The sequence below is a fragment of the Orbicella franksi genome, chromosome 8, assembly GCF_964199315.1.
Source record: "Orbicella franksi chromosome 8, jaOrbFran1.1, whole genome shotgun sequence".
Lineage (NCBI taxonomy): Eukaryota > Metazoa > Cnidaria > Anthozoa > Scleractinia > Merulinidae > Orbicella > Orbicella franksi.
Genome location: NC_138152.1, coordinates 8,584,855 through 8,608,006, shown reverse-complemented (window position 1 = coordinate 8,608,006; position 23,152 = coordinate 8,584,855). Strand labels below are relative to the sequence as shown.

At 38.2% G+C, this 23,152-nt stretch overlaps 1 protein-coding gene across 1 annotated transcript; it reads right to left on the bottom strand.

The window, feature by feature from the left end:
- Positions 1-25: 25 nt before the first annotated feature.
- Positions 26-23,152, bottom strand: LOC145495476 (2-oxoglutarate dehydrogenase complex component E1-like). Its single transcript, XM_081475103.1, has 27 exons — positions 22,621-23,152; positions 16,334-16,528; positions 15,980-16,082; positions 15,563-15,663; positions 14,711-14,768; positions 14,331-14,427; positions 13,384-13,621; positions 12,522-12,630; positions 11,396-11,466; positions 10,884-11,012; positions 10,540-10,602; positions 10,023-10,139; positions 9,484-9,636; positions 9,090-9,195; positions 8,030-8,155; positions 7,012-7,162; positions 6,304-6,431; positions 5,750-5,835; positions 5,531-5,623; positions 5,335-5,406; positions 5,003-5,053; positions 4,741-4,815; positions 4,339-4,411; positions 4,131-4,240; positions 3,376-3,429; positions 1,251-1,405; positions 26-585 (listed from the first exon to the last, which is right to left on the bottom strand). The coding sequence occupies exons 1-27, from the start codon at positions 22,810-22,812 to the stop codon at positions 489-491; spliced, it is 3,003 nt and encodes a 1,000-aa protein (XP_081331229.1). The 5' UTR covers positions 22,813-23,152; the 3' UTR covers positions 26-488.

The following is a 23,152-nucleotide window of genomic DNA, read 5'->3' as shown; positions in this document are numbered from 1 at the left end:
TTCAGCATGAGGGAGGACAAAGCTATCAAAGAATTCTTTTATTTATTTAGTGCATTTTACAGATATCATTTCATGAAAATAAAAAATGCTATTTCCCTAATCTGCAGAATAATATTGATTTTGATTCACTGGTCAGCCATGTGAAGGTGTTATACAGGCTAATAACTTTGAAATTATTTGATTTCTTTGAAGTAAAATAGTGGGATTACACTTCACAGGCTAGTGTAGTTCAAGGACCATAGTCTTGCTTTTAGTCTATACATTTACTATTCTTTCACTCCTCCAATAAAATTCCCTATTGTTATGTAGTATTTCTCAGCTTGTAGAAAAACAATTGATCAAATTATAGTATCATATGCTGAAGTTAAATATAAAAGGAAAAAAAGACTGACCAAGTAAAACTAAGGTTGACCATTGTGTGTCTCTATTTTATATCAATTGTAGCTGTCAGTTTTACTTTCAATATTTCAATATGGTGTCATGAACATTTAATCCAAAGCTTGGTTTATGAGGTCTTCTTGTTCGGAATTGTGGTGATGCTTGTTGCCAGTTGCAGTTGATGCAGATGGCGGGCGACCAGCATAGCTGCCGAAAGAAAAAAAGTGAAGCATTTAGCCCTGGCCAAATGAACTCGCAAGTAGTCACAAGTAACTGCAAGTTGATCTTGCTTAGAGACTTGCATTGGGTGGCCAAACAGACTCACAAGTTTCCTGGCTTGCAAGTACATGCAAGGTACAAAAAACCCATTCCAAGGCAGATATATCCTGTATTTTATTGGCTAGTAGTAGGTTAATGGACATCACTCAACTTGTGTTGACTTGGGTTGGGTGGCCAAATGTAGAAATGTGCAAATTTGATCTCAACCAAAGTGAGTGCAAGTCATCGCAAGTGCTCACAAGGCCTGGCCAAATGGAGTCACAAGTAGACCCAAGTTTTCAACTTTCGATTCTGTTTGGCCACGGCTTTAAAAGGTGTAGTGCTTGAACAAGTGAACAAGTCCTTACAGTAGGACTTTCTGACATGGACCATTTCAGCAATGACAGCCAAACCATGTCGTGGAATGGAAACAAAGAACTCAGAATTCAGCTGACCAAACAGTGTTAAGTGAAATAGAGCATTTTAACTTGGAATAGCATTAATCAGAATTCCCTATTCTGTTCTGCAATATTGATAGATTTTCAACATCTAAGTGGCCAGGGTTAAATAAATGCACAATAAAATAATCAAAATCCAAAATATGTTCACTGTACCTGATCTTAACTTTGTTTCCAACAGAGGTTACAAGGCGTGGCTGAACATAAGTCCAGTACCCCATGTTCTGGGGCTCTTCTTGCGCCCACACAATCTCTGCATTGTCATACTTTTGGTGCTCAGCCCTTATTAAGTCTAGAGGGAATGGGCTTATCTGAAATAAGGAAAAACAGTCAGTACTAAAACCATGTTGTGCATCCAAAGTGTAGACAAGCTCTCAGGCTTCAACTGACTGTAAAATTAACCTTGAATTCAAATACAGTGAAACCTCTGCTAAGTGGTCCATACCTTCAGGACCCTCCCTGGTGTCTGCTTAAAAGAGGGTGTCCACGTACAATTAGTACTCACCAGACCCCCAGTTGTTTGAAGGCTGGATAACACTATCCACAGGATAAATTGCTTTCCAGTGGATAAGTGTTCACAAAACAAACCACACTACGCACTAGACATACTGGATAGTGATGTATCTGTAAGATAGCGTTATCCACCTTTTCAACAATCCAGACTAGCGCCATAATGAACATAGAGTGCAATTATAATTGTAAGCTTGAACATAACTCCCTCATCTCGCTTATGTCTCAGTGCCAACGTCTAGAAACATGGTCAAAAGCACCTTATGATCAATGTAATCATTATCACAAGAAAATTCATGGTCACTTTCTTCTGATTTCGATTATGTCCGTGACTAAGATTATGTTGCTTTTATCATTTTGTAGAGGAAACTTGAAAATCATAATGACATAATCAAAAACACAAATGTGACCATTATGCACACAGGATTTCACTGCTTTCATTAGTAAAGTGAAACCTTTAAGTGGAAACCCTTGGCACCTTCCCAAGTGTCTGCTTAATAGAGGGTGTACGCTTAATTGAGGGTTCCCATAATAGAGGTTTCACTGTATTATACATTGTAAGGGTTGGAGTCTATGCAGTGCATAGGAAAAAAATGCACATTTTAACATTTTGGGTTTATAAAATCTTGTAACTTTAAAATATTTAATTCACTAAGTAAGTAGGTACTACATAATTTGTAAACATGTATATAACATCATTAGTTAGGCATCAGTGATTAGTCCAGGAGGCTTTTGCCTGCAGCTTTGAATTTGCCATGGTATTATTATAACATGCATTTGACAAAGATTTGAAGAACTGGATGAGTGGTATTTAACACACATAGTCAAGTCAAGTCAAGTCAAGTCAGGTCAAGTCAAGTCATCTTTAACGGAGACATTAACAAAATTACACGAAACTGGTTATTTTGATTCATTCAGAGGTAAAATTTAAGGCTTGAATGAAGCATTGGCCTTGTGAAATCATGCATCATAATTCCTTTTTTGTCTGGTACTGCTACCTCAACACCAAATACAATGATATTCACAAACCAATGTCAGTTTTCCTGCAAAATAAATGACAGCTAATATTCTCTTATAGGTAAGCAAACATTTGGATGCAAAACACCCAGTTATTGGATCAGCTACAGTTAGCAATTAAATTTCAAACCATGCAATCACTCCACACACAGAGAGTTAAGAACACAAACAGAAACTCCAGAGCAAGGTTAACAGTAAACTGTTAAGGATGTAACCGAGGCAGTAACCTTCATGCCTACTGTTCATAACTGCTGTTGAGGGATTGGTTGTTTGTAATTTCAATATTGTAAGTTCCTCCTCAAACCATTTCTTTGTCACTTACACTTCACGAAACCTTTTGCTTGAAGGACCATTGTGGCGAGTGTTTTCACAAAACGTGAACTGTTTGTCCAGGTAAAATGTATTAATATGTTTAAATTCTTATAACTGAATGCAATGTAGCAGTCCTGATCAACAGTTTTCTTTGATTTCTCGTCTAAGATTTGGTTTTGCTGCCTTTTCTTCACTTTGCTCTTGACATATCTGCATGGCGGGTGAACATTAATAACTTATGTTGTCAAACCTTATATTAAGGAACAATAACATAAAAACCCAACTGTTTTTGGGATCACTAATATGCACAAGTTCAGCTGCCTACCCATTTGAGAATCATTCACAAGTAAGTGTAAAGCCAATACATTTGATTTTTGTTTGGATTCTATTTGGAGTGTTATGCTGAAAGGAAGTCACAATTATGCTAATTATGCTGTATTACCTGCTCAACACGAGAGATAGCAATGTCTTCCTCGAGACCTCTCTTGTTACGTTCCTGAATGAGAAACCCAAACTTGACAGTCAAAACCTTTGAATTGCATACTGGAGGATTTATGAACACTTGTGGTATAAAAGCAAGATGCGAGAATGAGAGTTGACATTTTAGTGCCAGGCACGGAAAAGGGGAAGGTGAAAAAAAGGATAGGAAAAGGGAGAAGAGGAGCAAGGGAAGGACAAGGGAGAACAAATGGAGGAAGAAGGAATGCTAGAGGACAAGAAAGGTGTGAAGGAGGGGAGGGTGAAGGGGGTCAGGAGAAGGAGAAGAGGTCGAGAGAGGAAAAAGGAGGTGATTATCAAAGGGCAGGAGAGGAACCTACAAGCTAGGAACACATGGCAGAGGACAGGAATGAAGAGGTGGAAGAAGGGAGTGCAAGGAAAAGAGAAAGAGGATGGGAGAAGAAAGAAAAACACAAGGGCATGGTAGAAAGGGTGGCTCACGAGGAAGGATGAATTAAAGAAAGATGGAAGGAGGGAAGGAGGGATGGAGGAGAAAAAATTGGTGAATCAGGAGAGAGAAGAGACAAAGGATGATGAACAGAAGGAGAAAGAAAGGGAACGAAGAAATAGAGTATACAAAACAGGAGGAGGAAAAGGTAGACAAAAAGTGTTGTTGGAAAAAAGGGCCAGAATGGAAAAGATCATGAAAAGAAGGAGTGGAGGAGGTAAGGGGTCTTACTCAAGCTCAATAACACTCACCTTTGCCAATTCATAGTAGACTTTGCCAGTACAAAGAAGAAGTTTGCGAACTTTTTCAGGGTTGTTTGAGGCAGGACCAGAGTCGGGAATCACTCGCCTAAATGATGTACCTGTGCATTGTAAACAACAACTGGTTCTCAATTTTATCCTTCGGCAGACCAGAGCTGCCAGGAACATTTCACTGTGTAAGAGCTACAGTTTCTCATACCTTCTGTCATTTCATCAAGGTGAGACCTGGCAGCTTCCAATCGTAGAAGACTTTTCGGTGTCAACAGGATCAGCTGTTGAAAAACAAACATAATATCGTATATGATTTCTGATGCAATATTTAGGATACTGTCAGGTTTTTATTATCAATGATGCCAGCTAAACATAGGCTCTACAACCATGCTGAAATTCAAATCTTGCCTTAACTAAATTTAAAACTTAAACTGATCAGGTTGCTGTAATATTCTCATCGTCTCCTGTTCCCTCATTTAAAGTGAGAGTTTGATTGATGAGGAAAGGTTTGTGTTCTTGTTGGATTTTCTGTATTTGCAAAAATATGGCTTAATAAAAGTTGACTTTTTACCCTAACATTAAAAATAAAATTAAAAAAAAAAAAACTTACAGGCTTGCGGAAGTTCAGTGTAATCTGGCGCCGTAATATGTGGAAGAAGTTAGCAGGGGTACTGCAGTTGACAACCTGAAACAGTGAAAAACATTTTCTAATAAATTTTAAGAATTTTTTTTAGAATTTAACACAAAAGCTAAGAATCAGGTACACAGTTTGCACTCCAAAAACATAGCATGTTCATCTTCATCCACAAACATGAACAGGAAGCAAAAGTGCGGTACAGCTGCCGGAAATACATACAATGTTATGTCCTTACCTGCCAGTTAGTAGAGTACAGCTGATTCACTTCAAAGAGCTCATCTACCATCTGCAGAAAAAATATAAACACATGTAACTGTAACTTAATGCTTGAATGAGAAAGGAAACATAGAAAGGGAGGACTGAAGGCAAAAAAAAAAACAACAACAACCACAACAGATAGATGAATGAGTAGGATTTACACTTAGAATTTCAAAACTGATTATTGACTGATCAGTCAAAATGTACAATGAATGATCATTTTCTCTTTAATTAATTCTCACTCTTCACAAGTACATGTATGTGTCATTTCATATCAGCATTATCATTACAACAACAAAAATAACTTACTGGAAAAACACCAGGGTTATCATTGCTCATCTGTAGAAACCTTTCTGGTCTGGCACTGGAATGTTCAGGTCCCTAGAATGAAACAGATAAACATGTACACTAAGTTCACAAGTTACCTAATATAACCAGGATTTTGCAGAGGAAAACACCCCTCTGCTGGAAAAGGTTGTTGGCATGGAGGAGCTGCAGTACTTACCATTCCTTCATAGCCATGCGGTAACAACATGGTAAGAGCACTTTGTCTGACCCACTTGTCTTGTCCGCTGCTTATGAACTGGTCAATAATACACTGAGGAGGAAATCAAGACATAATTATAATAGTCATGAAATTATTTTTAACTGAACACACGACACCAGTGAAGGGACATAATATTATTATTAAATGATGTTGTGGAGAAATAATAACCTATTATACCTGGGCAGTGTTGTTGAAGTCTCCAAACTGAGCTTCCCAACAGACAAGTGCGAAAGGATTTGTCATGCTAAATCCCAACTCAAAACCTAAAAAAATGAATGTGCACCATGAACATCAATGGCAACTGTGAAGATCAGTTTGAAAAAGCTTTTGCACAAAGTCATCACATGCAGATGCAGCAGGTAAAGATTTAAGGGTGCATTTCTTTGGGGTGATCTGGATCAGGATAAGGATCAGTGATCCAAGATCACTTTGAACCATGGTAGATCAAAGGAACTGATGAATCCACTTTGGTCACAGATTCATCGGTTCCTCTGATGCAACATCTAGTGATCTTAGATAACTGACCCTGATCCAGATTGTCCTTAAGGAACACACCTTCAAGATAAATGGTGACCAATTTCTGAAACAACAAGCACAAAGGGGCAAGCTTCTAGCAAGGTCCAGCACCATGATCCCCCAGGTAATGTTTTGGACTTTCTGAGTCGTTGTGAAAAATCTGGCTGATTTCCGTAAAGAGGTGAAAACCTGCACATACATACTGGAAAACATACCTAGCACAGCATATTCTGATAAGGAGCTATTGACAACAGTGTAGACGGCTTGATCAGCACTGAGGTCATTCAGTGGACAGTACGTCACTTTATCTTTGTCTTGGTGATGGAGAATATGATGACGATGACTACAAAATAAAAAGGACTCTCAAAATGATTTTACTTCTAAAGGAAAGAAAGGAGGGGAAATCAACCTAATAGTTAGTGCACTTTAGAAATAAGCACCCGTCAGTTAAAGGCAATAGTGTTGCCTGATACCTCAGTAAAGACCAATGGCAAACTCTATACAGAGATTTTTGTACATACAACATCAACAAGACAAGTCCAATTGGACATTGAAAACCAAGTTTTGATTTATTACAATGGAGAAAGGTTGCTACTATAGTTTAGGGCAGTTACAGAGTCTTAGTCATGTAGTGATCCAAAATGATAATAATGACTCTGTCACAAAGCCAAAATATTGTAACAACCTTTCTGTATTGTAATTAACCAAAACTTGGTGTTCAAAAATGTTAACAATCCTCGCACTTGACTTGATTATGTTACATTCAAAACCCTCAGATGGTGCTTGATGCTGTACCTAACTAAGTACGGCATGTTTTGGCTCAAATCTCAGATCTCTCTTGCAAAGTAAAAAGAGCTAACAGAGTGATGCCTCTTTTGTCAAGCTGAACAGTGACAAGAAGGTTATCAAGAAAGTTGTTTTACCTGAATGTTCCTCTTTCCACATCCTGTCCACTGAGTCTAACATGCACACCCTCCATGAGAAGAGAGCCAAACGCCAGAGCCTCACCCACTGCCCAGTCCACATAGCCCTTCTCCAGCAACTCATGGCGAGCCTTCAGGATTCGACGGAGTCCTGAAAGCAACATTCACTTGTCAAAATCATGCCAACACTTACGTATTACTCTTGAAGCCTGGAAGCTAGTCCTGTTATGCCAGCTTTCACTAGTCAAGTGGTTTCATTAAGGGACAGGCAACAGGCAAATTGACCAGGTGTGAGGACAATTTTGCCCACCTGGTTTGAGCATCTAGAGCAAACGTTTTCTTATAAAGAAGTTCAGTTCCAAAAATTTGCCCACCTGCATAAACCAGTTACCCTCCTACTGAAAATGTTAATGAAACCCTCGCCAGTCATGACCAATCTTGACAACGTACAGATTGAATAGAATTCAGATCATTTTAGGGGTTTTACCTCAGAGATCAGTTTAAATATGGATTCTAAAGCACTTCAGGGGGATATTCTAAAGGGGACAATTCAAGCGAAATCATCTGAGTAGACTCTGGGCAGACCATTTGATGGGGCTTACTACGGGTATGGGGCTTAATAGGTTATAGAAAAAAACAGGGGGATCTTTTTAGGAGGATCTTTTTAGGGGATCTTCTCAGGGGAATCATTCTAGAGAAATCATTGGAGCAGGCTTTCTCTCAGGGGGGTCATCAAGGGAAGACCATCTTGGGTTTTGGGGGAGTGGGGTCATCTTAGGAGAACCATTCGGGGGAATCATCTCAAGAGGGTCATCATCTGATATGGTCAACTAAGGGTGATCATCAGGGTATGCATCTTAGGGGGATTTTATTGGGGGATCTTGAAGTGATTGAGAGATCATTTGCTAGTCTGAGGAAACCTTGGACAAGTTACCTAAGGAGGTCACCCCAAGGGATCATTTAAAGGGGGGGGGGAGTAATTATAGGAGGTTTATCCCAAAGGGATCAGCTTATTTACCTCCATGAACCTTGAAGTCTCCACCTGGGGCAGTACTAAATACATTTCCAATGTGCTTCAGCGAGTCAAGAGAAACTCCTGTTGGTCTTACAGGTAGAGAAGGTTTATAGCCTTTCTTGAAGAACCCTGATACAAAACAAGGACAGTTATTAAGAATTAATTAAATTGGGATCTGGAGTTCTTTTCTTTTCCAGAATTTATAGTGCCTTTGATGAACCTACTGGATTAGTATTGAAAGCTTCTACAACCTTAGGCATCTTTCCAAAGTAGTAAAGCAACTGTTACAAACAAAAACAAATGTATGCATAAAATGCTTGCATGATCTCTCAAAATCTTGCCTCTCTCTCAAAATTCAAAATATTTTGAACCAGCTATTCCATAGACAAAACCAAAAGAAACGGTACATTTACATTGTGACTACTTGAACCAGGCCACCTAGAATCAAAACATAAACTTAGAACAACGGACTGGTAGCTTTGACTCCTCTCTTAGAGATTCAGTCCTTGGCTGTGAATAACATTGTTATGAATCTTGCTCGAAAAATTAGGCTTGAAAACTCATTTTGCGACAACTAAACCGAAACTGTTGAAAAGTGTACAAAATGTAGGATCGAAACTAACCAATCAACAAATGCCAAAGTTTCCTGAGAGGTTGGCAACACCTTGCACGTGGTTGGGTTTTCAATTTTGTCAAGATCTGTTGTTTGTGTTCTTCACTGTTATTGGTTTACTTGAAAAAAGCATCGCTATTCTTTGTTCTCAAGTAATGGTCTGATTGTCTGACTCTTTTACAAGTGGCCCCGTTTGAGTAGGCGCACTATTAAAACTCATCTTGGAACCATTTGAATGAGTGAACAACTCTGCGTAGCAGCCACTTTCCCAAAACCCTGCCTGGGTTGTCCAAAAAAAAAAAAAAACTCATTTTAACTACTTAAAAGCTCCTTCTAGAACAACCCCAACATTTACTGGAACAAGGTTTTGGTCAGTGATGTAGTTCAAGTACAGTGACTGAAGATTTATGAATGTGAAGAAAATGGAGAAATTCTAATAACAAGCCACACCTTTCCATGGGGAATCAAGCCAATCCCTGTTCAGTAACACCCGCTTTTCTGACTTTGCATCAACAAGAGCCTGTTCACAGATCTTCTCATAATTTACTTTCTCTTCCTAGATAAGAAAACATAAAGTCATGAATGTATTTAGATTCAATATAAATTACATCAAAATTATTTCACTTGATTATTCAAATTATTTGAAATCTCTATGGTTAAGCTTAATATGGACAGAGGAAATAAAAACCACATCGTACAGCATAATAAACAGTACCACACAATTGTACTGCTTTACTTGTAATAAACAGTACCACATGAAAGTACTGCTCAATAGCTTTCACTGGAATGGTCACTCAGGGTTTTATTCAAATGACTCTAGGATGACTAGTGTTAACAAACGTACCTGCACCCACTCCTCAGTGACCACACCCTCCTGTATCAGTTTCTTTGAATACAAATCCAAGATGTTATTCTTTTTGGCAATATTCTTGTACATGATAGGTTGAGTGAACATTGGGTTGTCACCTTCATTGTGACCATGGCGACGGTAACACACCTGAAAATTGTTGGAGACAGACATTACAGTGGGCTTATCGTTATCAAGTTACCATAAACCAAATCAAATTTTTTTATTTACTTACCTCAACTCACTTGACTATAGATTGGAAAAAGAAATATACTATACTCTCTTGCTATTTTCGGGGGATTGCTACTTTTGGAATTTATCAGTGAGCATAATTGGACGTTACTTTCAGAGGGTCATTACATGGTGAAACATAAAGCACAAAGTAAAAGGTTGCAAGAAAATGTTCTTCATGTTATTTCGCCCAAAAATTATCCTAATATACTTAACATTATTGGTTTACTCTCTGTATAGAAGTTGCACATAACTATCAGTTTTTCAAAAAAAAAAAAGAAGAAAAGAAAAAACCACATACATACCAAATCAATAACAACATCTTTGCCAAACTCTGCTCTCCATTCCGCCGCAACCTTACAGACGTGCAGGACAGCTTCAGGGTCATCAGCATTCACATGGAATATTGGGGCATCCACAACCTGGTGGAATGATTAAATGTCAAAAAATATTATTCTTAGCAGCTGTAAAAAGTCTGCACACGAGCCAAGCAGCCTTCCAGGCCAGCACATACAGTACGTCTGGTTTCAACAGCATGAAGCGATCACCAGGTGTATTTCTACTTGCCCCTAGATGGGATGTCAGACTATCACAGGGTTATACCCAGCATAAAATTTCCTGGTACCCATTAATACACTTGGGTTGAGAGAGGCACTGTAATCAGAGTTAAGTGTCTTTCCCAAGAACACAACAAAAACTCCCCAACCTGGGCTTGAACCTGGACTGCATGTACCCTAACCATGAGGCCAGCGTGCCTCCATGAGCTGACACTGTAACCCTGCACAAATGCGATGCTGAAAATAACAATATAACACTGCAAACCTTGGCAACATCAGTACAGTAAGGTGAAGAACGAGCAACTCTTGGATCAGTTGTGAAGCCAATCTAGAAAGAGAGGGAAATAACAAAAAATGACCGAGGTGAATGCTACAGCAAGGTAGCACATAATGTGCAGTTCCAGAAAAATATCCATACTGTCCCTAAAGAAGGGATTGAACTTCTTCAAAGAAATGTGTGAAGCTGGATTGCAATTTCTCAAGAGGTGGGGGAAGTCTTACAAAAAAAAAATCCCTTCTGTGTGAAGGGGGGGGGGGGGGGATAATTTCTACACAATATACAGAAGTGTAAATATCTTCAAAATTTTATGAGTAAAACATGCAACTGACCTGGTTGTTAACAACAATATGAATGGTGCCATGTGTTGAATATTGTGGCAGAGCACTCAAATGAAATGTCTCGTACACCACGCCCTGTCCAGAAAATGCTGCATCTCCATGGATAAGAAGACTCATCACCTTGAATACAGAACAAACAAAACTTGGTTAGTATAAAGGAAATGAGTCAAGGATTTTAGCCAAATTTAGACCTATGAAAATGGCCACCAAATTGAGTGCAACTTTTATAAAAAGAGCTGCTTTAAACATTGAAGGAACATTTCAGTAACACAACACATCCAAAAGAAAGTACACGCACAAGTGGGCAGAATTTGAAGAAGATTGAAACTGACGGTGATATGGGTTTTTGAAAAAATGTTAGGCTGAGCAGCCTTTTCAACTTTAGTTAATGTTGTTTGGTTGTTAATGTTTATTATAATGTCTGGGAACCATGTGCATGCACGCAGACAAATTCAACACCAAATAATACATTTTTACACAACACAGATTATTAGCAATTGTACCTTTTTCCCTTGTGTGTCTCCTCTGTAAAATTGCTCTGATCTGGTCTTTCCCTCAACCACAGGATCAACAGCTAAAGAAACACATTCAAACAATTTGACTGAAGAGTTCAATTACAATTCTCAATGATGCAGGACTATGTTATATAGACTGAAGTGTCTTCAAATTCATGAAAACAATATAAACAGTCCACTTCATTTGTTTTATACGTTTTTATTGATGATCTGCAAAACAGTCCCCTTCATGTAAGAAAGATAAACAGTCCAAAAAAGAGAAACAATGGTTACCGTCTTGAAGAAATTCTTTGACAATAACCTGATATTTATAATAACTTTACTAAAACTACTTTGTATGGATCCTTCTTATCATTTGTCTACAGCAACAAGTTGGAATGACTGTTGTACTATAAATGGCATTAATAACAGATCAAAGGTACCAAAAACACCAGCAGATAAGCCACACTCACAGATAAGCTGCACACTGAGTTTGGTATCTCAAATTTACATGACAGTACAATTGTTTATTCACTGAACATCAACCCATGTGAACTTCCATAACACTGAAAACAGAGAGCACTTCAAACTAAGACCCTTATCTCCAACCTTAGCACTGCACACTTAGGATAGGCATGATGTCTACTGGCTTAAACTTATGTTTAATCTTTCTCTGTTATTTTTCAACCAGTATTTTCTCATTCCTGCAAGATTTTCAATAGAGTTTTACTTAGAAAAACCAAACTTGCAAAAGCAATGATCAATGCATACTCTGGTATAGTTTTATGAAGTTTTTATTAGACAGTTTGCTATTAATACAAACTTATAAATTTTGAGAAGTGTTAATTTAAGCAAATTTACGGCACATTGTCCTGATGACCTAACAGAGAAGATCTCTTACGAAAAACTTGAATGAGTACAAAAGGTGCAGCTTATCTGTTGGTGTTTACGGTAATACACAATTCCCAAGTGGATTATAAGAGGACTGTCTGTTGATTTAACTTTCAACAGAAATTTCTGAAATTTTTAGGGTTATTTATATGCTGACTGTAGAACGGAACTTGAAATTAATAAGTTCTCTGATGTTTTCTGAAGTGCCATAAAGTTTCATGCAAAAGAAAAAGAAGTTGTAAACCTTCCAAATGAGATGGATTTGCGACCACAGCCAAGCGGATGATTTTGTTAGTTGCTCTGTTGAGGCGTTCATGTGACATCCCAAGATGATATTTTACATCTCCCGACCCCTGCAATAAAGGAAACAAGAATGATGACAGCTACGCTACTAGAAAAGGCTGTCCTTAGGAGTAAGCAACTGGCTCTTGTGACCAGCTACTACAGTGAAGGTCATTGGCAACTAAAAGTTTGATCAAACTCTCTTTGAGCTACAGGTATCTTGTGCACTGCCAGAAATGTAAAAAACTGAATGATCCAGGGACACCATATAATAGCCTGTAGGGTGGACTCCCATGTGAAAAGGTCCAGATGCTCATCGGACTATTTGAATGAAACCCTTACACGAGACTAATCTGGGTGTGGCTCCAGCCTTATTTGACCCCTAAAAAGGTACCTTGATGGCATAAGTGAGAACAAAATCTGAGATTTACACCACAAAAAGATGGATCGTAACATTTTTGAGTGAGTAAGGGGGGGGGGGGGAGGAGGAGGAGGAGGGAGTTTGGACAATTTCGAAACAAAATCCCACACAACAAAAACTGCTGAAAAAACATGCAAGGAGAGCCTTGGAGAAAAAGAAAAATAGAGCAAGGGATTTCTACTATCCAGGTCCTGTGTTTGAATTAAAAAAAAAAAAAAAAAATACTTGCACAAGCTATTGCCCTCCCACAAAAAATCATGCCCCAGAAAATTGCTCAGCCCCACCCCTCAAATAAATAATGGTCCGTCCCTAAGCAACCAATGAGCATCCCAAACCTTTTCAAATGGAATTTCTCCCGGGCAAAATAACTACATGGTAACGTATGTTGTCTCTGTAAACGTACTTCATCAGAAGCTTCGAGCGTTGGATCAAACTGAGTAAAGATCTGCTCCAGAGATTTGCGGCAAACATTGGCCAGAACATTTAGCCTGCCCCTGTGTGGCATTCCCATGATGATGCTCTCAACACCAAGCTCGCTTGACTTGTCAATGATTGTCTTCATTGCTGGAACCAGAACTTCACAACCTTCGACGCCAAAACGTTTCTCTGACGACCACTTCTTAGCTAGAAAAGCCTCAAACCTAAAATGCAGAAGAAATTGCAAGGGGAAAACTGGGCAAGTGGTGTCCCACTGACTCACCATTTTGCTTCACATGTTGTCACTCAAGATTTACATCTAAAATAATTGTCACATTAAGTGTTAAGCTTACAAAAAATACTCCTCTTTCTCTTTATTCTCTTTGCAAACATGTCATTTGACAGTGCAGTTTTCCCCTGGTTTGATTATTGGAAATGGAAATGGTTGAATAAATATTCCATTCAGTTTTTATTAAAAATTCATAATGTGAAATGAATATTGAAAAATTCCTAATTTAATCGTTTACTTAATAATATATTTAAAGGAAAAATATTAAACCTTTCATATAACATGACGTTTTGGAGTCATCTTATCACCATTACATACAGATTTCAGTCGTTTTGACATTGTTCGTCACCTTGACTCCTTAACACCTAAACTAGCATTTATCTGAACTGAATGACATAAATCTGCATTTGATAACGGTGACAAGATGACACCGAAACACCATGTTATAACATTTATTTTTTTCTTTAAATGTTTTTCCATATCTTCTTTAATAATATATTCCTGTTTTTGGCACAGTGCCTCAACCATTTTGACATCAGGAAAAAAGTTGTGGCAGTAATTGAATAAAAGGAAGGGAACCTTCCTGATTTCTAACATGTTAAAGGCAATACTGAATACATGAAGTCAATGACTTGACGTCATACCCAGTTGAACGAATGAGCCTCCTTAAACAAGTCTTTTTGTCCTCCACATCTAATGTTACGATTCCTGGACTCTCAAACCTCTTCCTAATCCAGTCACCTTGAAAGATTTTAACCAAAACGAGACATCATTTAACAAGAACAACAATGCAAGTTTAACCAGCCACTGGGAAGTTGACTTGTCACAGGGGTTTTCAATAAGTAGTTTACACCAACAGCACACAATGAACATTACTATTAATTACTGTAAATTGATTTACTAGGGGATGAATCAGCATTTGAGAAGACCAAACATATTAGCTCAGTCACAAGCTAGTACTCAAAATGCAAATATGGCCCATTGTACACTTTATCAACCATGAGTTTTTAGAATAGATACTTACATTTAGATTTTTCTGGAATGAACATATAATCCAGCCCAATGTGTCCACAATATGAACTCTGTGGAAGATAAAATCAAGATCTGATCTTCAAGCAACTGAGGAATACCTGTAACTCCTACAAGATTCATACATGTTCTGAAAGGCTAAGTTACAACCTCTCTATGATTATGGCATTATTGTCACTGTTAGTACTTGAATTTATCTTTAGAACGGTTTTTTACTTGAGTGTTGAAAAGAAATTGGTTTTGCATTATTAAGCTACACAATTGGCTTAAATAACTCGCATCACTTTTTGATCTAATCAGAAGTACCACCAACTCCCTTGCACGCATCTTCACTCACTTTGTGTTGACTTCCTGTGTATTCAATGAGTTCTGATTGGCTCTTTGGATTGCCTGTGCCCTTTGTGATTGGCTAGAGTGATTACTTTTGTTAAATTGGTTTTACAACGCTCAGTTGAAAATTGTTCGTAGATTAGATTGTGAAAACAGGCTCCACACTGTGGTATGATCTCTGTTTATTTTCAGTCAATTTACTTACATCCATGATCACAGCTTAATGCTATTTTTAAGCCTAGTGGCCATTGGGCTAACTCTTGTCCCTGGTTCAAATAACATGAAGTGAATGTAGGTATTTCTACTCCTTCCCAGATGGAATGCTTGTCCACCTCATGGTTACCCTCCCGTATTTACTTTGCTGGACTGGTACCCATTTAGACACCTGGGTGGAGAGAAGTACTGAGAGAAGATCTCAGAGTCTTGCCCAAGAACAGAACACAATGAACACAAAACGTAGCATACTTTTTGCCATGAAATTACGATTTACAGTACATCATCACAGACCTCAACATACCTCAAGCCTGCTGACTATTTCTCTTAAAGTCAAAACATCAGTGTTGCCACCAATATACGTTGTGTTAGGAAGCTGGAAAACTTTATCTAGATCAGCCTCTCCTGTAAAAAGAAAAAAAAACCAAATAAAACAACATCATCAAAAAGGGAAAAAATTGCATGGCAGCATATACTCATATTAGGTCATTTTTAAGGTTTATCTCTTCCTAACAAATTAACCTAAGTCAAATTGAATGTGCTCTTTAGCAGCCCCAATGAATCAATACATTTATACATGTACATGTAAGATAATAAATTAAATTGTTTGTGGTTAGTCTAGAGTTTTACCTCTGGGTTGAAAGAGATTAATAACCAAAATCAATTATCCAGGACAAATTATGAACACAATCTTTCGTGTTTCATATGGTGCATAACTCACCAAGTCCCCAGTATTCAAGAGAAAGATCAGCAGGAATGGAATCTGAGAGGTCAGCCTGCAGGATACCAAGAGGGTCTAACTGGGCTTTGTTATGACCCCTGATCTGCAATAAGAATGTCAACAGTAAGTTGGGACATGCTTTAGTGGCCATATCTGTTATTGAGAGGTGGCTGTTGTAGAGAGGTTAAAATAAAAGTGAATAAGGCCCATCTGCCACCAGAAAAAAGTGGCCGTTGAAGAGAGGTGACCATTAGAAGAGGTTAGACTGTATAACGTCAAACTAGAAAACTACCTCATTAAAAGCAACAAGAAAAATACAGGTCTAGTGTATACTTATTATTAATTAATAATTACCTGGTAACAACGAATCAAAGAGTACACTGCCAAGTGATCTGACACAAGACTGTTGATAGTGGATTGGTCCACAGCACTTGGAACAGTTTGTCTTGTTGCTACCATGCCAGCCATCTGTCCCAGAATGGGTGGTGGTTGGTAGGCCTGTCCTGGAGGCATCCCATTCTGAACTTGGCGGAAATAAGCATCCCAAGACTGGAAAAAGTCACAGTAATAGAAGGCACAAGTTAGATTATAAATGTCTGCTTCCACTTTTAATATTACCTAAAACTAAGTATTATTTTTTAATTAGGAGTGAGCTAGGTTTTAGAGGCCAGGGGATGTCCATACTAATCATAAAAAAGACACTTTGCTTACATTTTGCTAAGGATATGTAAGGATATTAAACTTTAGGTTTTTTCCCACATTTTCACTCTGCTATGTTTTTCAGCTAAGATAAAGTTATTGTCATATTTCTTTTTTGGCAAGTATAAAAAAAAAAGAAAAAAGAAAAAAAATAACATCCAAGAATTTTTAAAAGACAAAAGGGATAACTTCATAATCTTAATGTTCTACATCACATTTAGATAAAGGGGAGGTATGACTTTTTTGTATGGCTTCAAAGTGAGGAAACAAAAAGAAACAAAGAGACAAAAACATTCCAGAGGTGATAAAGAAAACTTCCCTAACAGAAAAATGACAGAGGCTATTTCAGACTGTAAACAAAGAGAGTGTGACAACTTAAAAAAAAAAAAATTGGCTCCACAATACACTGGCTTGAACCGGCCACACAAGACATTGTAGACAAACTGACATTTTCAAATCCTGTAATAACCATCATTGAATGTTTACTCCCTATTGACTACTTCACATGTATACCGGACCTGGGTTGTTCAAAAGGTGGATAACGCTATCCAGCCGACAATAAGCACTTAATGACTAGCCCCAAGGGAAACAGTGAGTTTTGTTTCCCCGAAACCGGCTCAGCTTTGCCTCGGAGAACACTGAGGTAGAGATGAAACAAGACTCACTGTTTCCTGCAGGACCAGTCATTACATGTTTTGTTATACCTCCCAACTCAAAGAAAGAAAGAAAAAAAAAGACTGCGAAGAAATCGTTTTCTTGAAGCTGGCTGGCTCAAAAATTTGCTGCGGTTTCAAGATGCATGACCTGATCATGTGCAAGTTGAAACTTCAAGTTGTTGTTTCGCTAGGGAGTTAGTGAGTTTTGACCCACGACACGACCCGCTCTCCTCCAATAGGAAAACATATTTGAGTTGGGAGGTATAACAATGTGGTTTGTTTTGTCTAAGGGAGGGTTTCACGGTTCAGTGCATGTCTGTATTTAGTTATGTGCCTCTGCACGCTTTTTGGCACAGGCCCAGTTTTTCAACTGTTTATGGACCAATTGAAGGGGTGAGTGCAAAACCATGCTAAGTGACGATTTGGGTGAAAAAAAAAATTTTCGTGAAAGGGCTTGAATTTTTGCATGTGGTCTTCAATGTAATAGAAAAACGCGGCCCTGTATTTTTGTCACTGGTTTTTGCTTCGTTTTCGAGTTATAACGTATGCAAAAATACTTGGCTTTTCCTAGCCATGTCTTTCGGAGTTTATTTGTTGAACAGCAAACAGGCAGACTGTTTATAGTGTATGAAGTCAAAATCAAATCTCACAGCATATATAGAGCGGAAATCTGGGAACAGATTGTTTACATCGGTTATTGTGATGTGAGCACAACACGTGAATCAATCGAGCGGCAAACGAAATACCATCAAACAAAAAAGAGATGTGCCGCATTAGAGCTCTGTCAACTAATATCTTAAGCATTGTGTTAAAGTACCTTGTATGCCTGCCTGGTGGCTGAGAGGCATCATAAAGCCTCGATAAACCCGTAAGTCATCAGCACGTTTTAAAGAATCAAAATGTGTTCTGAAACTTCGAAGGTAGCTGATATACCATAATCGTGTTATCGGTGTTCGAAGTCAGATCGAGCCAGGCAGCAAAGTCCAAGAGCAGTTCTTGCCCAAGAAAAATACCTTCTCGTGAGTTGTGGCCCATTTGCCAAGTGTTGCTAGTGTCAAAGTTTGGAAAGCGAGAACTGGTTTTTGACTTATAAAATTTGTCTTGTATCGACCGCCATGTTTTCCTGCGCACAAGGTGTAAAGACCCTTCCCGGCATGCATTGTGATCACGTTCTGCTCACATTTCTCGAACTGGTAACTAGATTGTTTCGGCTTTTTTCATTTAAAGATAATAATGGCCAACAAGTAGCGATTGATTGTAACATAGATCTGTGATCCAAGTTGCGCTGATTTTATTTCATATCAGCATGATTTGTAGTGTTTTGAACTTCTGGGATCAGCGGACATGCAGATGTATGGAGACCCGTACATTGCGCAGAAGGCTTAATTTGTTAATCTGTTAGGCGGTGTGTGACACAAAGCTACGATCGCGTTTGTCGAAAAATATGTATTTATCTCATGATTTTTAGCCATTTAAGACGTTGCTGCATTTGGAAAAGTGCTTATTCGATGTTTATTTGTTCAGTTCAGATACTCATTGTCCCAGATAACCAAAGTAGGTTCCAGATGTTAACACTATTTTCTGGCCGCCATATTTTACCTATTTAAACCTGAAATCAACATTTTTAAGCTTATACGTTGCGTGAAATTAACATTTTGCTGTTTTCTAAGTGAAATCAACATCCTTGCCGTCACGCGTGAACGTGAAATCAGCATTTTTACCTATTTAGACCTGAAATCAATATTTTTGAGCTTATACGCTGCGTGAAATTAACATTTTGCTGTTTTCTAAGTGAAATCAACATCCTTGCCGTCACGCATTACGTGAAATCAACATTTTTACCTATTTAGACCTGAAATCAACATTTTTGAGCTTATACGCTGCGTTAAATCAACATTTTTCTGTTTTCTAAGTGAAATCAACATCCTTGCCGTCACGCGTTAACGTGAAATCAGCATTTTTACCTATTTAGACCTGAAATCAACATTTTTGAGCTTATACGCGGCGTGAAATTAACATTTTGCTGTTTTCTAAGTGAAATCAACATCCTTGCCGTCACGCATTACGTGAAATCAACATTTTTACCTATTTAGACCTGAAATCAACATTTTTGAGCTTATACATTGCATGAAATCAACATTTTGCTGTTTTCTAAGTGAAATCAACAACCTTCCCGTCACGGGTTAACATGAAATCAACATTTAAACCTTTTTTGACCTGAAATCGACATTTTTGAGCTTTTACATTACGTGAAATTGACATTTTGCTGCTTTCTAAGAGAAATCAACATCCTTACCGTTGCACGTTAACATGAGTCAACATTTTAACCACTTTTGACCTGAAATCAACAAATTTGAGCTTATATAAGTTGCGTGAAATTGACATTTTGCTGGTTTCTAAGTAAAATCAAAGTCCTTGCGGTCGCGGTGGGCCGATCCTTTGTTATAATAAACCAAGGCGAGAATTCGACTTATAACAAAGGCTTGGCTTGGCTATTATAACAAAGGGTCGGCTCTGTTTATCATAACAAAGGCCCGGCTTCGTTTATTTGAAGACCTCGGCGGGAAAAGGGCGCTAGGTATTTTAATCAAACGTGAACTTTGTCGAAAACACTCCAAATTTCGCTTGCAATTTTGTTTAGGTATGTTTAACAATGTCCCGTAGTTTTTCTGCTAAGCTTCGCTTCGTTTTCGAGATATTGCGTATGCAGAAAAACCACTCGGTTTTCCTAGCAGCGTCTTTATAAACGAAGCAAAAACTAGCGACAAAAATACTGGACCACGTTTTTCTATTACATTGAAGACCACATGCAAAAATTCAAGCCCTTTCACGAAAATTTTTTTTTTTACCCAAATCGTCACTTAGTATGGTTTTGCACTCACCCCTTCAATTGTAAGCAAGTTACCTAGATTTGCATGCAAATAGCTGTAAAATCATCAACCATAGAATAAATCGTACAGGACAACATTAAATTCAGCAGTTGACAGCCCCAGTAAAATCCAATGAAATCTTCTGAGAATTTTGGTCATCTGTCATTCAGCCACACATAACTGTAGCATGTGATTACTGAATTGCACCTGAGTGGGATTTTTAAAGCGATGACCTTGATAAGAAGCGAACAAAAGTATGTTAATTCAGAGACATGGTCTGAACCATGAAGGCCTCCCTTTAACACTATCCGCTGGAAAGCAATTTATCTGGTGGAGAGCGCTATGTAGCCTTCAAAGAACTGGGGCCAGAACTTTGTCTTCTGCTCCAAATGAACTGAACTAGTTGCACGAAGTTTTAAATGCATCTCTGCTGAAATTGTTTATGTTGTACCTTAATCGGTTAAACATGTAAATCTTGAAATTAAATTTAAAGCAAATAGGGGGTCATGTCATTGTGTAAGTTTTCAAACATTCTACTTCGTGAGTGGAAATCCACTTCAGCATTGAAGTAAACCAACGATTCTTAGAGTTTACACTTCTTATTTCACATGAAAATGAAGTTTCCTTTAAAATGTTTTTGTATCTACTACTGCTTGACATGCAAATTTAGATTCTGCTATGTTCAAATTCAACATTTGGTAGTCCTTAGCAATTTGACAAATGCACAGAATACTACCCAGTTTACGTACATAACATAAATCAAAATGACGATTTACCATGTTTACGTAATTTAGTGTTAGCAATGGGGTTTCCATTCAACAAAGTGTCACGTGCCCACAGTCAAGTTTTAAACACATTTAATTTTATGCAAGAATGGTTGTCTATTCAGTCACACATCAGTGACATGGTGTGGGAACAAATAGAGCAATAATCCACCTTAGTACCAGTTTAATATACATGTAATATACATGTAAATGTAGCTCGTGAACCAATTAGAAGACTGAATCAGAGAACTGGATCACATCAATTCAATACACCAGGCATGGGACTCTAGTTTAAATTATTCCTATAGGCTTAAAATACATGGATATAATTATCTTTTCTTTACTTCTATCAAAACAAAATATATCACACTGGGGATCATGGAAAAAATTAGCACAAGGGTCATAAGTCTTCTTAAAATAATTATTAAGGATCACGTGCAGAAGAAGTCTGTCCAATTTGGGTGTTCCAATTTAGCTATGGATGAGTTGTGCTTCAGACCAGAATATACATTTAAAGCTGTACTTTTTCATAGTGAAAGTGATGGTTAGTGGAAGTTCTCTTTAATTGCACCCAGATGCCTACACTCCCTGTGTTGGATGAGACTATGGACTGAGCTTTATGTCAAATTTTTAAATTAAAGTTGATCAGCACCACGTAAAAACTGCTGTTTTCATTCCCTCATATTAACATGGATCTATTTTGTTCTTAAGGTTAGCTACGGGCATTGTTTGTGTTTGAATTCTTTATCTATTGTTCCATTTGGCTGATTTATAAAGAACATTCTACATGTACATGGTGCAGGTTACCAACTAATGAGTCAGACATAGCAGCCTATCGCCAGAAGCTTATCAAGAAGAGCTTGAAAATATCAGGGAAGGGGTGTGAAGCAGAGCCTTGCCTTTCCTAAAGAAATGGGGAAGGACCTCCTTTAGATCAAGCAATGATCACAGAATAAATGAATAGGCATTCACCCAATCCCACATCACAGGGAAATGGTGCATAGCACCGCAACAGTTTGTTAAACATTTAAGTCATATCCTGTATGTTGTTGTGACATCAAGCCACCTCATGCACAATGGGCAAAACTAAAAACAAACCATTCTTTGAATGTTTCAACTGCAAAAATTTCTGTGATCTGGAATTACATGTACATTGATTAAATGAAATGGAAGGATCTGGTCGACAAACTGCCACATGTTTCCATTTCATTACCAAGATTTCTTATAGCGCTTGAGTGTTTGTTATCCAAGCTTGGTAAATGTAAATTATTTGCATGATATTTAAGACTCAAAGGTATTACGTGAGTTAACAGCAGTCTCGAGACAGCCTGGCGTCGAGGGTGGGTCATGGGCTGGCCAAAGTTCAAAACTTCCGTGTAAAGAAATGAGATGCATATCATATTGAAGCGGGCATGTTTGGAAACTATTCTACACTTTTCTCCCATGCTCGCCCAGCCAAACTAATAGCGGATAATAGAGAACAATTAGTAATATTTAACAACACAAAACTTGTAAAATATGAACGAGTTTTGTTACCGTAGCAGCTTCAGGGGGTGCTTCAATGCATGTATTAAAGCTCAGGTTAATTTCATCGTATAAGCTTATATTCGCGGCAAAGAAACATCAGGCCACGAAACAGATACATAACTTACCCGATGAACACTCTTTGGGTCTTCTTTCCAAGATAGGTACATCTCTTCCACATAATTGCCACTGCTGCCGTTCAAAAACGGCTCCTGAGCGACCAAAGCCGCGGTTTGCTGCCATCTTTGAAACGTAAAGTTTCCGGAAACCAACAAATGCTGCCTTTTAAACAATCTCGCACAATTCCTCGCTGCGTACATTCTCAACGCCTCAAAAACTTTCAGCTTCAAGTCCTAGTCCTTGTTAGCAAGTGTTCAAAAGTCATATAAGTCCTAAGTTGTCGAAATTGCGATTGAATTAGCGAGAGCATTAAACTGCCGAGAGTGTGGACTTTCGCCAGTTTAGGTTCCAGCGTGGTGCCTTTACACGTAGCTTTGGATTCGTCTTTTAAGAACGCCGAACGGCTCTAAACACACCAGCGGTGCTTGATCCTTTTAGTTTTCCTCTGTGTGTACTAATTTCCCTCAAGAGTTAGCCGTTTGTTTTCGATAAAGCGGATGAAATATCCAGAACTGTGATGGTTCGCGCGTCCAGCGATTT

What these genes read in the sequence shown, in the direction of transcription:
- LOC145495476 (XM_081475103.1), bottom strand. Translation starts at nt 22,812, where the DNA reads ATGTACGCAGCGAGGAATTGTGCGAGATTGTTTAAAAGGCAGCATTTG. An exon ending in AAATAGTCAGCAGGCTTGAG is followed by an intron (nt 14,769 to 15,562) that starts GTATGTTGAGGT and finishes TATCTTCCACAG; the next exon opens with AGTTCATATTGTGGACACAT. An exon ending in TGTACTCTACTAACTGGCAG is followed by an intron (nt 4,816 to 5,002) that starts GTAAGGACATAA and finishes TCACTGTTTCAG; the next exon opens with GTTGTCAACTGCAGTACCCC.